The sequence below is a fragment of the Saimiri boliviensis genome, chromosome 16 (genome assembly GCF_048565385.1).
Source record: "Saimiri boliviensis isolate mSaiBol1 chromosome 16, mSaiBol1.pri, whole genome shotgun sequence".
In the NCBI taxonomy this organism is placed as follows: Eukaryota; Metazoa; Chordata; class Mammalia; order Primates; family Cebidae; genus Saimiri; species Saimiri boliviensis.
Window position 1 is genome coordinate 76471838 of NC_133464.1, and position 18873 is coordinate 76490710.

At 44.7% G+C, this 18873-nt stretch overlaps 2 protein-coding genes across 12 annotated transcripts in view; both read left to right on the forward strand.

The window, feature by feature from the left end:
- Window positions 1–18873, forward strand: part of N4BP2L2 (NEDD4 binding protein 2 like 2) — a 152221-nt gene that overhangs the window by 115674 nt on the left and 17674 nt on the right. For 3 of the 4 annotated variants that reach the window (XM_074387864.1, XM_074387865.1, XM_074387863.1), the window contains exon 9: window positions 227–9708. In XM_074387864.1, the coding sequence (XP_074243965.1) occupies window positions 227–268 (42 nt within the window). In that variant the 3' untranslated portion in view covers window positions 269–9708. Of the gene's footprint in view, window positions 1–226; window positions 9709–18873 lie in introns of those variants that run through there. The other variant, XM_039473432.2, reaches the window with a different exon arrangement.
- N4BP2L1 (NEDD4 binding protein 2 like 1) overlaps window positions 11823–18873 on the forward strand; it is a 42245-nt gene continuing 35194 nt past the window's right edge. For 7 of the 8 annotated variants that reach the window (XM_074387874.1, XM_074387872.1, XM_074387868.1 and 4 more), the window contains exon 1: window positions 11823–12001. In XM_074387874.1, coding sequence (XP_074243975.1) covers window positions 11826–12001 — 176 coding nt within the window. In that variant the 5' untranslated portion in view covers window positions 11823–11825. Of the gene's footprint in view, window positions 12002–13920; window positions 14048–18873 lie in introns of those variants that run through there. The other variant, XM_074387875.1, reaches the window with a different exon arrangement.

Below are 18873 nucleotides of genomic sequence, written 5' to 3' on the forward strand. Positions count from 1 at the left end.
TTTTTAGTAGATACAAGTCTCACCATATTGGCCAGGCTGGTCTCGAACTCCTGACCTCAGGTTATCTGCCCACCTTGGTCTACCAAAGTGCTGAGATTACAGGTGTAAGCCACCATTATATTTCTTTTGTCACTTTAGGAGTGTCCCTACATGAGTAAAATGACAGTGCAAACTTAATTCCAATGCCAAATATTAATATTCTATGTATTTTAATTATAATTTCTAGAAAAGACAGAAGAAGATTGGTGGAAAAATGAAAATTCCTTGAACTGTAAGTACGACTTATTCTAGAGACCTCTGTATGATCATAAAGAAGTGAATGTTGACATTATTTAGTTGTAATAGCTCATACGTATTATACCACAACTGAAGAGTAAAATATGAAAAATGAAGTTTGTTACCATAGCAACCTTGTGTGCTGTTGTACATGTGATGTTTTTATTCCCTTTAAGTGTAGATCTTTTTGTGAAATATAACAAATCTTAGATTGTTGCTCCCAAATTAATTTTCTCACTTTGTTGGTTAGAACATATTTTACAGCATTCTATCTACACACAATTTATGAGACATTTTCCCCCTTGGGTTGGTATGTGATGAGGGCTGGCAATGAGAGGTGTAGGTTCTATTTAAATTAGATTCTCTAGGAAAAGAGGTAAAACATACAGACAAACTCATGTTATATTTTAAACTTATCAAGCTAACATTAAAATAAACACATTGCACTTTTAAAAAAATGACTACATTATGAAATAAACACAGCTGCTATGATTTCAGTGCATATATGTCTATATTTGATAAGAATTGAATGCACTGTGCATTTACCATATGTTTTTTCATTTTAACTTACTTCTAAGAGTATTCTGGTTTCCATTTCTCAACTAGAAATACATGCATATCCTGTAAAAATACTGTTTGTTTGTTTTCATCCTGCTTCCCCTGAAAGAAGAGGAAGAACGGAAGATTTGGGAGAAGAGTTTGGAGGTTTTCGGGGCCCTTAGAAAAATGTGGGATAAATATGGTACAGGAGGGGATAAGAGCCTATGAGGAATTCCAGAGGAAGGAAGTGAAGACATTCATACAATTATTGAGCAAATGTGGCTGGATGTGGTGGCTCACACCTGTAATCCCAGGACTTGGGAGGCCAAGGCAGGAGAATCACCCAAGCTCAGGAGTTCAAGACCAGCCTGGCCAGCATGGTGAAACTCCATCTCAACTGAAAATACAAAATTTAGCGCTGGGCACGGTGGCTCAAGCCTGTAATCCCAGCACTTTGGGAGGCCGAGGCGGGTGGATCACGAAGTCAAGAGATCAAGACCATCCTGGTCAACTTGGTGAAACCCCGTCTCTACTAAAAATACAAAAAATTAGCTGGGCATGGTGGTACGTGCCTGTAATCCCAGCTACTCAGGAGGCTGAGGCAGGAGAATTGCCTGAACCCAGGAGGCGGAGGTTGCGGTGAGCCGAGATCGTGCCATTGCACTCCAGCCTGGGTAACGAGCGAAACTCCGTCTCAAAAAAAAAAAAAAAAGAAAAAGAAAATAAAAAAACTTAGCCGGACATGGTGGCAGGTGCCTGTAATCCGAGCTACTTGGGAGGCTGAGGCAAGATAATTGCTTGAACCCGCGAGGCAGAGGTTGTGATGAGCCGAGATCACCCCACTGCACTCCAGCCTGGGTGACAGAGGGAGACTCTGTCTCAAAAGAAATTATTCAGCAAATATTTATTGAGTTGCCTCATGTTAGACACTGAAGATATAGCAGTAAAAACACCCCTCCTCTCATGGAATTTATGTTGTAGGGATTGGAGTTAATGCCATAGCATGTTGGGCAAGGACTTGGCTGAATGAGCCTCTAGCCTACTCCTGACTGAAGTTATATTATAGTGAGTGAGGTTCCCCTAGATGGCCCCAGCGTGAGGAGACACCAATACAAGCAGCATGCAACAAGCATGGATATATTTTGCTGTGGCCAATTTTGGGAGTCTTTTCTGTCTGCTACAATTGGTAGCTTTGTTTCAAGGACGCTTTGGGGACCATAATTCTGATTTTCATGTCGATCTCCCATATGTATCCTAAACTGTCTAGTCTTCTCCTCACAGAGCATTCTGCCCTTAATTATGATTTTTTTTCTTTTTACGGAATTTTATGAGTGCTGTAGCAATGTGCAGATTTTTTTTTTTTTTTTTTTAACAATTTTATTGAGAAAGGGCATCCTGTTTTGTGTTTGGCATTAAAGTACTGACCAGTCTGTCTCAAGGGGTAAACAGAAATTTAGAAGGAGTGAAATAGCAGGAGAATCTGGGTGGCTCTGGGAGCTACAAGCTCAGTGCCCATTTAAAAAAATTCTCCCTGCTGGTTGTCAGGTGTTTGATGTTGTGGCACTCCAGTATGGTGGTGGGGTGGGGCGCTAGGAAGAGGATGGGTCCTCATCCTAAAGCTCCCCCTGATATGTGAGTACCATATTTATCCCACATTTTTCTAATGGCCCCTCTGTGTGACCCTAAACAGAGGACCCTTCTCAGAGTCTCAGTTTCTTCATTTGTAAAAGACAGATTTATCTTTTAAATGAAAATTAAATGAAATAACTTTGCAAAGTTATTAAATGAAAAAAACTGTGCAAAGTATGGAGCCTAGTGCCTGAAAAATAATAGACTCTTTTTTTTTTTTTTTTTTTTGAGACGGAGTTTCGCTCTTCTTACCCAGGCTGGAGTGCAATGGCGCGATCTCGGCTCACCACAACCTCCGCCTCCTGGGTTCAGGCAATTCTCCTGCCTCAGCCTCCTGAGTAGCTGGGATTACAGGCACGTGTCACCATGCCCAGCTAATTTTTTTGTATTTTTAGTAGAGACGGGGTTTCACCATGTTGACCAGGATGGTTTCGATCTCGATCTCTTGACCTCGTGATCCACCCGCCTCGGCCTCCCAAAGTGCTGGGATTACAGGCTTGAGCCACCGTGCCCGGCTAATAATAGACTCTTAATAAGAGTTAATTACCTTCCCCTAAATACTGCCTTGGGTTAAAGCATTACCTTTTTTTTTTTTTTTTTTTTGAGACGGAGTTTCGCTCTTGTTACCCAGGCTGGAGTGCAATGGTGCGATCTCGGCTCACCGCAACCTCCACCTCCTGGGTTCGGGCAATTCTCCTGCCTCAGCCTCCTGAGTAGCTGGGATTACAGGCACGTGCTGCCATGCCCAACTAATTTTTTGTATTTTTAGTAGAGACGGGGTTTCACCATGTTGACCAGGATGGTCGCGATCTCTTGACCTCGTGATCCACCCACCTCAGCCTCCCAAAGTGCTGGGATTACAGGCTTGAGCCGTGCTTGGCCGCCTTTTTTTTTTTTTTTTTTTGAGACAGAGTCTTGCTCTTGTTGCCCAGGCAGGAGTGCAGTGGTGTGATCCCGGCTCACTGCAACCTCCACCTTCCTGGATTCAAGCAATTCTCCTGCCTCAGCCTCCCAAGTAACTGGTATTACAGGCATCTGCCACCATGGTCGGCTAAATTTTTTTTTGTATTTTTAGTAGAGACAGGTTTTACCATGTTGGCCAGGCTTGCCTCAAACTTCTGACCTCATGATCTGCCTGCCTTGGCTTCCCAAAGTGCTGGGATTTCAGGGGTGAGCCACCACACCCAGCCTTTTTTTTTTTTTTTTTTTGAGATCGAGTCTCAGTCTGTTGCCCAGGCTGGAGTGTAGTAGCTCACTGCAACCTCCACCTCCTGGGTTTAAGCGATTCTCCTACCTCAGCCTCTTGAGTAGCTGGGATTATAGGCACCTACCATTACAAACGGCTAATTTTTATATTTTTAGTATTTTAGAGAAGAGCTTTTGCCACGTTGGCCAGACTGGTCTTGAATTCCTGACCTCAGGTGATTCATCTGCCTCAGCCTCCCAAGGTGCTGGGATTACAGGCATGAGCCACCATGCCCAGCCAAAGCATTGTCTTTAGAATGCTCCCTGGCAGAATAGAAATTGCGTTCTTTAGGAGAGGAGCATATTGGCCCAGCAAACTTGTTAACACATTTGCATGAATTAGTGCATTTGTTTTTAATTTTTTGTAATGTACATAGTTGGATCCTCAGGGAATGGAATCTAGAACAAGTTTCAGCTGAAGGACAGAGAGTTGGGAAATATCACGTAACAGGTTCTTGAATGAGCCATCAGGACTAAGCAGCGTGGACTGCAGGGACGTTTGAAAAGTCTTGGATGCCGGGGGGTTGCATAGCTTAAGAAGTAAAGGCTGGGAACCTGAAAACAAACTCTGTTCTTGTCACGTGCTTTCTGGTCTTGTCTGGACTTGTGTTTGTTTGTAGTTGAGTTCTGCCATCTTCGTGGTGCTGCTGAAGATCCTGATAACGGAAAAAAGTCAGAGTGCCCTGTGACAACCCAAGAAATTCTTTCCAGAGACATACCCATTGGATACCAAAATCAGTTTGGATAATCTGTCCAACCATTCTTGATAAGTTATCTGAATAATAAAAAAAAACTCAAGAGAGGAGGTAACAGTTTGAACATTTTATTGTCTAATTTGAAGATGTTTGCCTATTTGTTTGATAGAAGAAAATGAGGCACAGAAAAACTTGAGTACCTTATTTTTAAAATCGCATTAGGATTAAAAGGTTAGCCTGTAGTATATCCGAGTATTGGTCTGTGATCCCATTTCTAGAACTCTGAAATCTAAAAAGCTCAGAAAACCAAAAGTTATTTTTCCAAATATTTTCATTGTGGTAAAATACACAAATATAAAATTTACCATCTCACCCACTTTTAAGTGTGTTATAAATACATTCATGCTGCCATCACTAGCATCCATCTCCAGAACTCTTTTCATCTTGCAAAACTGCAATTCTATACCCATTAAACTACGACCCATTCCCCCTTCCCCTCAGCCTCTGGCAACCACTGTTTTTTTTTTTTTTTTAAGTAAGTTTGACATTGAAAGTAAGTTGGGAGCCAAACCTGACCCAAATATGAACTGGGCATGGTGGCTTACACCTATAATCCCAGCACTTTGGGAGGCTGAGGCAGGAGGATCACTGGAGCCCAGGAATTCGAGACCAGCCTGGGCAACATGATGAAACCCATCTCTACAAAATATACAAAAATTAGCCAGGTGTGGTGGCACACACCTGTATTCCCAGGTTCTCAGGAGCCTTAGGTGGGGAGGATCGCTTGAGCACAGGAGGCAGAGATTGCAGTGAGCCAAGAAAAAAAACCCGACCCAAAAAGGCAGACAATTAATTTTACTCCCTGTTTATCTCACCTGGAATGTATAAAGCATATCCATATATTTCACTGCAGATATGTTAATGTATTTAATTTCTGAGGGCTATGCCACACCCCACTGGGAATATAGGATAATGGATAGTACTATTACCTTTTTTTTTTTTTTTTTTTTTTGAGACAGAGTGTCGCTCTTGTTACCCAGGCTGGAGTGCAATGGCGCGATCTCAGCTCACCGCAACCTCCGCCTCCTGGGCTCAGGCAATTCTCCTGCCTCAGCCTCCTGAGTAGCTGGGATTACAGGCACGCACCACCATGCCCAGCTAATTTTTTGTATTTTTAGTAGAGACGGGGTTTCACCACGTTGACCAGGATGGTCTCGATCTCTCGACCTCATGATCCACCCGCCTTGGCCTCCCAAAGTGCTGGGATTACAGTGCTGGGATTGAGCCACCGCGCCGGGCCTAGTACTATTACCTTTAACCAACAAACACTTTCTGAGTTCTGAAACATATGACCTCTAGAATTTTGGTTAGGGATTGTGAACCTTGTACTATACTAGAAGTTACTATTATTATTTTTTGTTCTGTTTCAGTTTAGTTATACTTAATAAACTTAAAATATGAAAATTCATATTTACGAAATGTAAATTAAGGAGTGACTATCTACTCACCATTTAACATGTAGACATTAACTTAATTCCCATTTGCAGAAAGGGAGCCCTGGGTCTCATCTTACCCTACAGAAGATTACCCAGATCTTCTGTCGAATCTTCTCAAAGAAACAAACCTCAAGGCCTGGGGAGGGGCATGCAGCCGCTGAGGGTATGGACATTTGCTTGTTAAACAGACTTTGAACTGCTCTTCTAGTGAAGAGCCCTACCTCCAAACCTTCCAGTTTCTGAGATTTAGGGTTTGTGCTGGGTAATTTGTTTCTTGGCTGTCTATAAATGAGAGGAATTTTTTTTTTTATTTTTCCCGAATCAATTAATACTTGGCCTTTTGCTTTGCAGTTTCCAAAATTTTGTTATTGTGATCTTCTCTCTTTCTTCTTTATGCTTAAAACAAAAATAGTAACAAAACAACCACTCCTGCTAAAAAAATTAACAAATAGGCCAGGCGCGGTGGCTCAAGCCTGTAATCCCAGCACTTTGGGAGGCCGAGGCGGGTGGATCACGAGGTCGAGAGTTCGAGACCATCCTGGTCGACATGGTGAAACCCCGTCTCTACTAAAAATACAAAAAATTAGCTGGGCATGGTGGCTCGTGCCTGTAATCCCAGCTACTCAGGAGGCTGAGGCAGGAGAATTGCCTGAACCCAGGAGGCGGAGGTTGCGGTGAGCCGAGATCGCGCCATCGCACTCCAGCCTGGGTAACAAGAGCGAAACTCCGTCTCAAAAAAAAAAAAAAAGATTAACAAATAAACCAAAACCAATCCCCTTTATATTCTAGTAAGGTTTCAAAGAGGAAGTAGAAATTGAATACTTGTGTTTGATGTGTTATCTTTATTGGGAATTTAGTGATATATTTAAGATAGCTCAGTGTTTTCCTCATGTTCATTTTGTACAGCTTTCTGTTTATCTTTCTCCACTAAACTTGGTCTCTTCCAGACAGACAAAATGGTCTTTAGTGTTTGTTGAGCTCTTCAGTCCCCTGGAGGCTTTATCAAATTAGACTTGCCTCTGGCCCCAGATAGGAGGCTTTCGGGGTAGATCTCAGTAGTTTAGGGTGTGAAGCACAGACAGCTAGGGAAGGATCTTGGCATCAGGCAACTTCTTGCTTTCTTGGGGGCCTTCCACGGCAAAGCATTTGTGGCTTTCTAGTGAGTATAATAGAATCTGCACCATTATGGTGACACCCAAGAGTAATATTCAAAACATTTGACAATGGGTGGTGTGGGCAGGACCAGTTCTGGAGCACTTCTGTGCTGTGCTGATGCATGCCACCTGAACAGCCACCCAGGCTTCTACCTGTGTTCCAGAAAGCCCCCAGCTCTCTCCAGCCCCTGCCCTCATGACTTTGCCCTAATTTCCAGAATGGAAGTAGAGAAATGGGTTTGGGCTCCTCTCCTCCCTCCCAGATTCCCTTCCTGAAGCTCATACTGAGTGTCCCTGTGCACAGTGGCAAATATTAGGTACTGTGGAAATAGGATACCCCATCCTCCCTTGGGGGAGGAGTCTGACACCAAAAAGAGGGATGGAACCCAGGAAGCAGTGGAGGGGCAGGGTGACCAAAGTCAGCTTCATCCAGGGAATAGTTCTGTGTTGGAAATATCCAGACTTATCCAAGGCCACCAGAGCCCTGGACATTTTCCCCTACCAATTTGGCTAAGCTGACATCTTTCCCATTGCTTTTCTTCCCTGGTCCCCTTTCCCCTAGCCTCTTTCTGCTTCCCAAAGCCTCAATCAGGCTTCAAGGGGAAGGACGAGGAAAGAGCCAGGAAGGAGGCAGTGTTAGGGGAGGCGGAGACAAAGTCCTCCTTGGACTGACTGGATCCGGCATTTCCTTCGAAATCTGGCAGAAGGTCTTAAACAGATTAGAAGCCCATCATAGGAATGGCTAAGCAGGCAGAGAGAGATTTCTTTCCTGTCCTCTAAATTCACGTATCGCTTATAGATATGTAGCAAGATGAATAAGTATGTATATAAAACTCATTTACATTTTTGAGTATATTTTTAAAAATCAGAAAAAAGTTTTTCTGGACATAGGACTAGGGAGACTTGGGAAAGCTCCTACTATAATATTTATCATGGTTCTATTATGTTTAAAGGTCTTTGGTTATACTGCGTTGGATGCTTCATCTTGGTTTCAGACTTTCTGCTATTTTGGCATCCCTGGGCAGGAGAACCTGGAGCTGATGGATTTTTTTATTTTTTATTTTAAATATACAAAGCCTTGCTCTGTTGCCCAGGCTGGAGTGCAGTAGTGCAATTGTAACTCACTGCAGCCTGGAACTGCTGAGCTCAAGTGATCCTTCAATCTCAGCCTCTCCAGTCTGGGATCACAGGTGTGTGCCACAATGCCTAATTTTTAACTTTTTAAAATAGAGATGGGATTGTGATGGTTAATATTGAGTGTTAACTTGATTCAAGATTGAAGGATGCAAAGGATTATCCTGAGTGTATCTGTGAGGGTGATACCAAAGGATATTAACATTCGAGTCAGTGGCTGGGAAAGGCAGACCCACCCTTAATCTGGCAGGGGGCACCATCTAATCAAGCTACCAACATGGCCAGTATATAAAGCAGGCAGAAAAATGTGAAAAGGCTAGACCGGCCTAGCCTCCCAGCCTACATCTTTTTCCTGCGCTGAATGTTTCCTGCCCTTGAACATCAGACTCCAAGTTCTTCAGTTTTCGGACTCAGACTGGCTCTCCTTGCTCCTCAGCTTGCAGCTGGCCTATAGTGGGACCTTGCGATCATGTGAGTTAATACTACCTACTGAACCCCCCTTTATATATATCTCTCTTCTATTAGTTCTGTCCCTCTAGAGAATCCTAATATAGGAGTCTTGCTGTGTTGTCCAGGCTGGTCACAAACTCCTGGCCTCAAGTGATCCTCCTGCCACAGCCTCCCAAGCTTCTGGGATTACAGAGCTGAACTACCACGCTCAGCCACTGATTGATTGCTAAGCATTCCAAGTCCAGGGTTATTTGGAGCTCTAGGTTTGTGGGTTACATTCCCAGTTTACATTAGTTCTTCCTTCACATCTTCTTACTTCTCCACATCTTGTTAAACAGTGATAGTTACAGGAACATTCGAATGTTTCTTCATTTGCCAAAAATGGTGTTTGTAAGATTATTTTATGTCCATCATGGTAATGGTTTCTAGTGCAGCAAAATGAGGTCATGCTGGCTGTATGTTACTCTTTCACATTATCACTATCATTCAGCCTTAATTTTTAGTAAATCCTAAACTCAAGGTTATCTTTTAAGAAAATAGTTTAGGTTCATATGCAATTATCAAGCACCTTCTGAATGTCAGGCCCTGTGTTAGATCCTGGGCTGACAAGGATAACTCGCACTGCCTCTAGTGAGAGGAAACAGATACCCCAACAGTTTACTTTAAACCATGATTTTGAGGAATACATTGGGGAAAACAGAGCTTGTTGACCAGTTAAATGTCAACTAAAGAAAAGTGAAAGGAAAGTGTCTAGGATCGTTTCCAGGTACTGCTGACCATGTTCTCCTCTTTGAAACTCTCCTTCCCTGGGCTTCCCTCCACCTCTTTCAGTGTTGGTTTACTTGTTGGACATTCAGTTGTTCTCTCCTTTGCTAGGTCCACTTGAGGGCACAGTGCTTAAATGCTGGTGTCCTCAGGACCTCATCCTCAGCTGTCTGCTCTCTTCTCTATCTCCTCATAGGGGCAAGGATTTCCAAAGCTCTGAGCTCAGCCCTCTCTCCAAGGAGCACACTCATGTTTCCTGGCGTCTGTTAGATAGCTCCACTTGCCACAAGCCCTGTGCCAGACCCTCTACCCACAAAGCTGCAGGTCAGTGGTTGCTCCCTGGGACCTCTTAACAGAGGGAAATGGAAGTGGATGGATGCTTATGCAGCCCTGTCTGGTAGGAATATAATGCCAACCACGTATGTAACTTTAACTGTCTAGTAGCCACAATAACAGATAAAAATAAATGAAATTAATTCTAATAACATATTAACCCAATATACCCAGCATATCATTTCAATATAGAACCAATGTAAAAAATTTTTAATGAAATATTTTTTTCATATTGAATCTTCAAATTCAATGTGTATTTTTAAAATTTACTTTATGTTTTTTAGGAGACAGGGTCTTGCTCTTTTGCCCACACTCAAGTACAGTGGTGCCGTCATAGCTCACTGCAGCCTCAAACTCCCTGGTTCGGGTGATCCTCCCATTTCAGCCCCCCAAGGAGCTAAGATTACAGGCACACACAACCATACTTGGCTAATTTTTAAATTTTTGGTAGAGACAGGGTCTCACTATGTTGCCCAGGCTGGTCTCAAACTTCTGGCCTCAAGTGATCCTCCTGCGTTGGCCTTCCAATGTGCTGTGATTGCAGATGTGAGCCACTGCACAGGGCGCAACGTTTGCAGTAGCCACAGTTCAAGTGCTCACTAGGCACATGTGACCAGTGGCCCCCATATTAGCCAGTACAGTTTAAAATGAAAAAGGTAGCCTGTGAGGCTGGGCAAAACACTCCTGTAAGTATGCTAGGATACAGAGATTGTGGCACTATTTTTATGATTCATGTGTATTTTCTGTTCCTTATTGATTCTCTCCTAATATTTAGAGGTCTTTGAAATGCCCTTCTTTCTTAGCAGTGCTGAGAAGAATGAAGCAAGTATTCTTCCTCCATGCTGGGAGGGGATTTTCAAGGGAGAGCAGCTTATCTCCCACTCAGTCCTACCCCACCCTTAGAGGGAAATCCCAGGGGGAAGGGGAAGTTCTCACCACAGATCCCTTCCCTACTAGGATAGTCCCTTCTTAAAAGCTAACTGAAATCTCTGGATTTTGGTTTAGAAGGAAATCACACTTTTTTTTTTTCCATAGTTTTTCATAATTTTAGTATCTTAGCTGCCAGAAATAGAATTTATTACTTTATAATAATTATTATAGCCAAAGCCACCATATATTCGGGATTTCCCAGGGTGGTGTCAGTTTTGAATACTATTTCTTTCAGGCAGGCATGGTGAATTTTGGTTCAGAAAATAGGATCAGTCTATCACGCCCTTGATGGTTAACTACTGGAGAGTCACTATGGTGATCAACCAATGGGTGCTCCCTAGTTCCTGAAACTGAGAACTTCAGTCTGGATACTTCTCTATAAATGGTTTCAGTAGTCTCTGCTGCTTTTCCCGGGGATCTGAAAGAGTTCTCTAAGAAGCCCCCACTTCTCAGGCGGCAACAGGGCAGGTGCCTGGGCGGTAGTCCTTATGCTACTGTTCATAAATCAGCCTGAGTTTTTTGGGTGTTTTTTCTGAGGAGGAAGAGATTTAAAGTTATGTATAGGCAACAAAGCTTTCTAATAATATTTTTGGCAGGCTACTAAAGGAAGATGAAATACGAAAAGGCCCTGGGAGAGTGGTGGTAGCCCTTGGGACGCCGGCCAGATGTAGGTGCTCACAAATCGGGGGAGACAATGGCCTTTACTGTTACCATTTACAACCCCAGGCATGCTCATTAATCATCAACGAAAATGATTTCACTTTCAGGGTCTAGGCAGGTCAAGGCTGGGGTTGGGGAGGGCTGTGGCAGGAGGCCAGGCTTCCAGGCTGGAAAAGTGTCCCAGAGACCCACTGGGGGGGGGGGGGGAACGCCCTCCCCCGTTCCCCCTCCCCCCTATCAGGGCGAAGGGCACCAGGAGGCGGAGCGGGGGTCGAGGTGGGGGTGGGTGCGTCACCCTTGTTTTCCGGGCTGTCAGTCTCCCAGCGTCCCCAGCTTTCCAGGTAGGGACGCCCCCTCCCACGCAGCGCGGTTCCGGCGGGTGGGAAGGAGGGGCTGGGCTCCCAGCGCCCGCCCCTCTATCCATCACATGGCCGGAGAGTCACAAAAACAACAGCTTTGGCCAAGACCGTGACTTCAGGAAAGGGAACCCGGGGCTCTCGCAGCCAGCCCTCCTGCCCATGGAGGACAGTTTCCTTGAATCTTTTGGGAGGCTGAGCCTCCAGCAGCAGCAGCGGCAGCGGCAGCCGCCGCCCCGGCCGCCCCCGCGGGGGACACCTCCGCGCCGCCACAGCTTTAGGAAACACCTCTACCTCCTGCGAGGCCTCCCGGGCTCCGGGAAAACAACACTGGCCAGGTAATAACAGCGGCCTGGGCGCCGGCGCGCGGGCCAGGGGCCACCAGCGCCCCGGCCGAGCGCACCCTTGCCCCAAGCCGTTCCCGGGCGCCGCTTGCGCCCCCGCCGCGGGCGCCTGCCCCAGCCCCGGCCCGGCCTGAGCCTGGCAGCTCGGGAGCCCAAGCTGCCTCCCTCGCCCTCTGGGGCCGCTGCCACCCCTGGGGGCGCGGGCGCGGAGAGGAGGGCGCTCATCCTGTTTGTTTCCCGCCGCGCTGTCCCAGGAGGACGGATTCCGGCACTGCGCCTCGCGCAAGCCCCGGCGGCCCCGGCCCCTTCCCCGCCGCCGTGCTCCGCCTGGGCCGAGGCAGACTTCGCCGCCCCCAGCCTCCCCAGCCCCGGGTCGGGGAGGCCCTCAGGGACTCTTCTTCGGGAAAACCCCGTGGTTACTGCCGGGAAAACCGCTGGGCCCCTCTGGCGCGCAGGCGGCCGCCACAGTGCGTCAACAGGCGCTGTAACCAGAGTGGATAAACGAGGGGTCCGGGGTCGGGGGGCCCAGGGCAGCCATGGCTGTAGCCGTGGCCGTGGCCTGGGGCTGGTGGCCCGCTTTGGAAATCTGGTGGAGTCGGGCAGCCTGCGTTTGCTTTGGCAGCTGCGAAGGCGCACAGGTGCACGGGGGAGGGGGCCGAAGGCGCCACCACCGACCGTCATTGATAGAGCCTCGCCATGGGCGCCCAAATTCGCTCACTTGCGAATTGCGTAAGCGGCTCTCCCTGTACCCAGCCGCCGGGAATTACGCGGGCTTGTGCCTGCGGCCACCTTGCTAGGCCCCACCGCTCTAGCCTGAACTCCCACCGCTCCCTGCCTTGCGCTTGATGTTCCAGCAACGTCGAACTGTTTATCTCCTGTAAACCAAGCTGCTTCTCTCCTTGACGCTGGCCTTCCTGCTTAGCTTGCCCTCCCGCCTTCTTTTGCCTTTTAAGACCGGGCAACGACCCCACCCCACCAGTAGATGCGCCTCTTCTGGGCTCCTTGGCTTCCTGTTGACACCTCCGTGACTGCGCTTGGTTTTGCACATGGTGTTGCTTATCCTTCTGTAAGTTTTTTGAAGGTAGGGGCCATGTCTTACCCTGCCAAGCACATTGTCTGGCACGTAGTAGCTGTTCAATAGAGGAAGTGGTCCCTTTCCCTCAAAGAGCTTCCCGTCTCACTGAAGAGATGAGGCTAGCCGTGGGACCAAGAAACTGCCGAAGAATCAAGGTGATGGATGAACAGTCACGTGCGGATTTCCATGGTACCGAGGTAGTGACCTTAGGAGGGGGGACAGCCTGGGGAGGTGCTCCTCGTTGATTTGTGGAGTAGAAGCCTTTGGCCAGAGTATTGCTACAGTTTCACAGACTGTAGGGCCATGTGACTTCTGGAGGACCCTGGGCGCCCTTTCCTAAACCAGGGACACAGTTCAATAGACTCTGGCTCACTGGGGAGGGGCAGAGGCAGAGTCGGGGAGCCTCCTTGGAACCCAGCATAAGTTGGTTCTTTTGTGGTACTGTCATGGTGGGCAAATCTGTTACCAACCAAGTATCTTCTGAATGCCAAATCCTGTGTAATTTCACTTTCGCTTTGCTGATCTGTGGCCTGTCTCACACCGAGTGTCAAAGAGACTGAGTGTCAAAGAAGGAAGTAAACATCTTTGGCCGGATTTAATTTCTGACTGTGTTGGGAAGCGAAGTAACGTGATGGGTGCAATATACACAGAATGGAACATGAGGGGTTTGGACTCACATTCCTCATCTGTGAAGCCAGGGCACTGCCTGAGTGGTTCTTAGGGTCCTTTCTGGCTCTAACATTCTACACTTTTAGGATTTTAATTCCTGATTGGCGTTGGCTAAGCAGAAGACACCGGATGAGAGACCAGCTATTACAGATCATCTCTGTCTCTCTAGGGACGACGGGAGTGAGCACTGGCCTGGGAGTCTGAAGATTGTTCCTTCAGACCTACTCTGTCACTTACTAGCTGGCGACTCTGGGCAATCATGTAGTTTTTCTGGGCCTTCTGTGTTTTATATGTGACTACTAAGAGGTTAGGAGATTAGAGGGTATATTAAAGATCCTTCTGACTCTTAATTTCCAGTTGTCAGATTAAAAATAGTTTGCTAATAATGGCAATGTTAAAGAGCTCTGACCTTGGAGTCACTTTATGGTTTCAAAGCTCTGCCACTCACTAGCTTTGCTTTTCACTCAACCCTTCTGTGCCTCGGTTTCCTTTTCTGTTAAATGGGGATATCTGCTCTGTTTGCCTCGGAGGGTTTTGTGAAGATTAAATGTGAGTGGGAGGACTTTTTAAACTTCACAGTGCTATATACATTTTAAAGGGTATTAGTTACTGTTTCCATTGTTGGTCAGCTGGGATAAATCTTCAGCGTTCCCTGGAGACTGGCTCTGGAGGGAAGAAGGCAGCTTGGCAGTTGACTTTGAGACCCCTTGTTTTGCTGGGCATTGGCAGTTATAGGAGCAGAGCAGCCTTGGCATGCCATAGGGTGGCTTGTGTGTGTGTAGAAAAGTCTGGGAAGTAAGCAAGGAAACAGGTCATAGCTTCAGCGGAAGGGAGGCCTGAGGTGAGGATGGAGTGGTGGTGAAGCAGACTCAGGTGTGATCCACCAGGAGCTGCCTTCCCCACTTTTTTTGTGGGGTGGGGTGGGGAAGAGGAAGAGGGCATATTGTTTAAAAACACACATGTATAGAAAATAGTACAGACTTTAAGGTTATCTATGTATTGTTGGATTCTGGGAAATTCACATTTTCTCTATTCTATGTATTTTCCAAATTTTCTATAATGAATATGTATTTCTTAAATCAGAATAATAAAATTTTTTTCTTTAAAATTTGGAGGAAATCACTTTTTGCAAATGTGGGTTCATCTTTTTCTGCTTAACCTTTTTTCTCATTTGATTAAAGAACTAATAAAAAAAATTTTGAAATTAGGGTAAGTTTTGTCTCCCAAATCAATGTTAGATTTCTGTGATTTTTACTTATATGATTTCATAGTTTGAAGTGGCTGAAATGTAGAAAAACATCTCTTTAAATTATTTGAATTTATTTTTAAAACACTGAAGTTTTAACTGGTGAAAAATTTTTTCAGCACATCAAAGTACTAAAAAATTAGCATGTACCCTAAATCTATTTTATCACCTGTATTTCATTTAAAAAGCATCTTAAAAATAGGTTCTTATCATTGACCTATAAGCTGTACTTCCAGGAATTCATCCTAAGAAATAATTGGAGGCCAGGAGTGGTGGCTCACACCTATAATCCCAGCACTTTGGGAGGCTGAGGTGGGCAGATGGATCACTTGAGGTCAGGAGTTCAAGACCAGCTTGGCCAACATGGTGAAACTCCATCTCTACTAAAAATACAAAAATCAGCTGGGCATGGTGGCACATACCTGTAATCCCAGCTACTCAGGAGGCCAAGGCAGGAGTATGGCTTGAGCCTGGGAGGCGGAGGCTGCAGTGAACTGATATTGCACCACTGCATTCCAACCTGGGTGACAGACCCTGTGTCAAAAATAAAGAAAAAAGAGAAATGTGAGCCAGCTTATAGCTACAAAAACAGAGGAATAGCTTATAAATCATGCAGTCATTAACAGGAACACAGATGTATATTTGACATGCATATATATTCACACTGCTCCTATTAAATTAAAAAAAGATACACATTTCATTTTGTGTTCAAAGAAGGGGATCTACATATATTTGAAGAAAAATATGTGAAAAGATATCTATCTATTGATAGTTGTTGACTTTAGGTGGTGGGATTATGAACTTTCCCCTTGATTTATTTTCTAGTTTTTCTAGAACAAATATATTATCACTTGATAAGTTTTTAAAGATGAAAATGACAGCATCTGTGGGTGAACCTCTGTGCTTTCCACTGTGTGTTCAATGCCTTCTGGTTTTGACCATTTAAACCATTTATAGTATACAATCCACTGGGATTGTATTATGTGGAACTACATTCACAGTGTTGTACAATCATCACCACTATCTATTTCAAAAATTTCTTATCACTCCAAACACACTCTGTGCCCGTTAAGCAATAACTCCCTATCCCCAGTTGCTGACCCCAGGTAACCTCTCAGCTGCTTTCTGTCTCTATGCATTTGCCTCTTTTACATGCCTCATGTAAGTGGGTCATATGATATCTTTCCTTTTGTGTCTGGCTAATTTCATGTAGCTTAATGTTTTCAAGGTTCATCCATGTTGTAGTGAGTGTCAGAACTTCACTATTTTTATATCTCAATAAAATATTACATTGTGTGGGCATACCACTAAAACATCCTTTTTAAATGAACTGGCCATAATAGAGGGTAGCCTTTCTTCGTAATGGTCTTATTAGAAAAATAAAAAGTTGTCAACCTTATTTCAGCTCCCCAGAATTTTTTTGAATCTTTACATTTCAATCAAAGCAAAGTCGGGGGGACTACGCTCCAGTACATGTTGCATCTTTTGCAAAGTTCTGGTTCCTTTTGGCACCATCACAAACGGTTTGTACCATGGATTCAGTTAGCTCAAAGGATGCTTGCTGATAGCTGTCTTTTCTCCTTATTCATATCTCTGGATAACATGGAATTTTCCATCACGAGAAGTACCTTTTCATTATAGAGCCTTGCATGGAAGTGAAAGGATGCTTTTCTAATGTGATGCAATGGTGTGGCAGAGATGAGGAGAAAAGCATACTTTACAACCAGATAAGCAGTGGAATGTGAGAAACAGAACAGGAGGCCATGTAGGTTGGCTAAGTGAGCAGCTGGACCCCAAAGAATACTCTGCTCCACAGTGCTCCTAGCCAGCAGGCCTGGACTGTGGTGGGTTTCTTTATGAGGCCAGGGCTTTCATTAATAAAAGCAAGATCAAGAGAGAGAGTTTGCAGCATTTCAACTCTGAATATGAAAATGGAGGGTCAGGCAGGTGATATATCAAATCCTTAGTCATCTAGCTCTACTTGGAAAATGACCACCAGATTTTTGTATTTTTCACAATTTTTCTAATGTGGGTCCTAAATCTCTCCTTATTACGAAGACTCCTTGTCCTTACCCTCTCTCTGGATCCTGGGATGAATGAAGACTTAAAAGCTGTATCTATTTAACAAAGAATGCAAATGTACAGTGTGGTATGTGCGTGTCCTTGCTCATTGGAAAGGCTGTATGAGGAAAGGTGGCCCAACTATACAGGAGATTCACCACGACCACATTCCTGGAGCAGCTGGAACCATGGAGGAAGACCCTGCTGCACTGGGGCAATCCAACTATTGCAGGTGTGGATTATGACCTGAGAGGAAGTAGCAATGGATGAAGGAAGGAAGACTAGGGGAAGAATACTTTCATAGGAAAAGCTCAGGAGATGTATAGGAACTCCCTTGGAGTTTATCTAGTTCGAGCCCAAGACGCTGAGAAGCTGAACATCTTGATTAGGGTCAAAGGTTATGTTTTCCTATTTCTAACACAGAGCTTTTTCTTCTACACCAAAGGAAGAGGCTGGAGGTGGGGTGATCTGGTGAAAGGGTAATGAGTTTGGTTTTGATCTGTTGTATAATGAAAAAACAATTAAGGGCCTTATAATGGGGCTAAGTTAACCTGGATTTCAACTGTCAGAGTAAGGAAGCTACATTTTTTGTTGTCAATATTAATGTTTCTCCTAAGATAAAAAATATTACTCACCAGGGAATTTATACTGTTGAGGGCAATGGGAGGAAATGAGATTTAGATTTTTAAATAAGTTTCCATATTTATCCTGGTTATGATGTGTTGGAGAGAGATGTGGTGGTCAACTTCCAACTCCCAAGCATGTCTAAAGTCTCTTCCTCATCTGCTCACATGAGTCGATGCCTTAGTTTCTTTCTTGGCATTTTCATGAACCTTCCTCTTTATAGCGGTACCTGCCTAAGGCCATTCAGACTCTAGATGAACCCAATAAGAAATTATTTTTTAGTCACGCCTCGTTATCTGAAGATATGGAGGCTCTCTGGGATTAAGGAAATTTTATAATAAATAAAATGAGTCTACTTTCAAATTGTTCCTTCACAAGGCTGTCTGTCAGATCATGGGTATGGCTTGGGGAGAAGGCTGTGTGTTTTTATCAAGGTAAGAGTCTGGGAAAGGGGAAGGGAGAGATGGAGAAAGAAAAGCCAGCACATGGCTACTGACTGCTGACTGTCTGCCCAGCCCTTTTTAGACACCAGCTTATTGAATCTTCACAATAAGCCTGGGAGGTAGTCATTTTTTATAGATGAGGATTTTAGGATCTGAGAGTGACACATTTGAGAGACCCAGGAGATTTCATAATACACAGAGTGGTCTTATATTATTAGGGATGTTCACGGACAAACATACCTACATCCTTTTCACAATTATTAGGGAGTCCTGCTGAAGTATGATTGTATAGCTAGGATCGTCCAGCACTCTTTCCCCACATGTTTGAAGGATATGCTGAAGAAGAGGGTCTGAAAGGGACTTTCTTGCCACCATTTGTTGCCTTGTACTTTGGCTTTCTTTTCTTCCTGGCATTGGTACCATCTGAGGTATATTTATTATGTATATCTCTTACTAGACCCTAGTAAGCTTCATGGGATATGATGTAAGTTCCATGAGATCAGGAACTTTATTCTGTCCAGCTCCTAAAAGAAGGTCGGGCACATCACAGGTCTTTACTCAATATTTGATGAATGGATTTGTTCATGAAAGGCAATGTGAGATGCCTCCTAAGATGTGGAAGTTTAGATGTCACCATGGCTCTTGAGTCAAGAACAAAACCAAAAAGCAGACTATTCACATAAAAAGAAATGTAAAAGAATAAGGCCAGGCACGGTGGCTCATACCTATAATCCCAGCACTTTGGGAG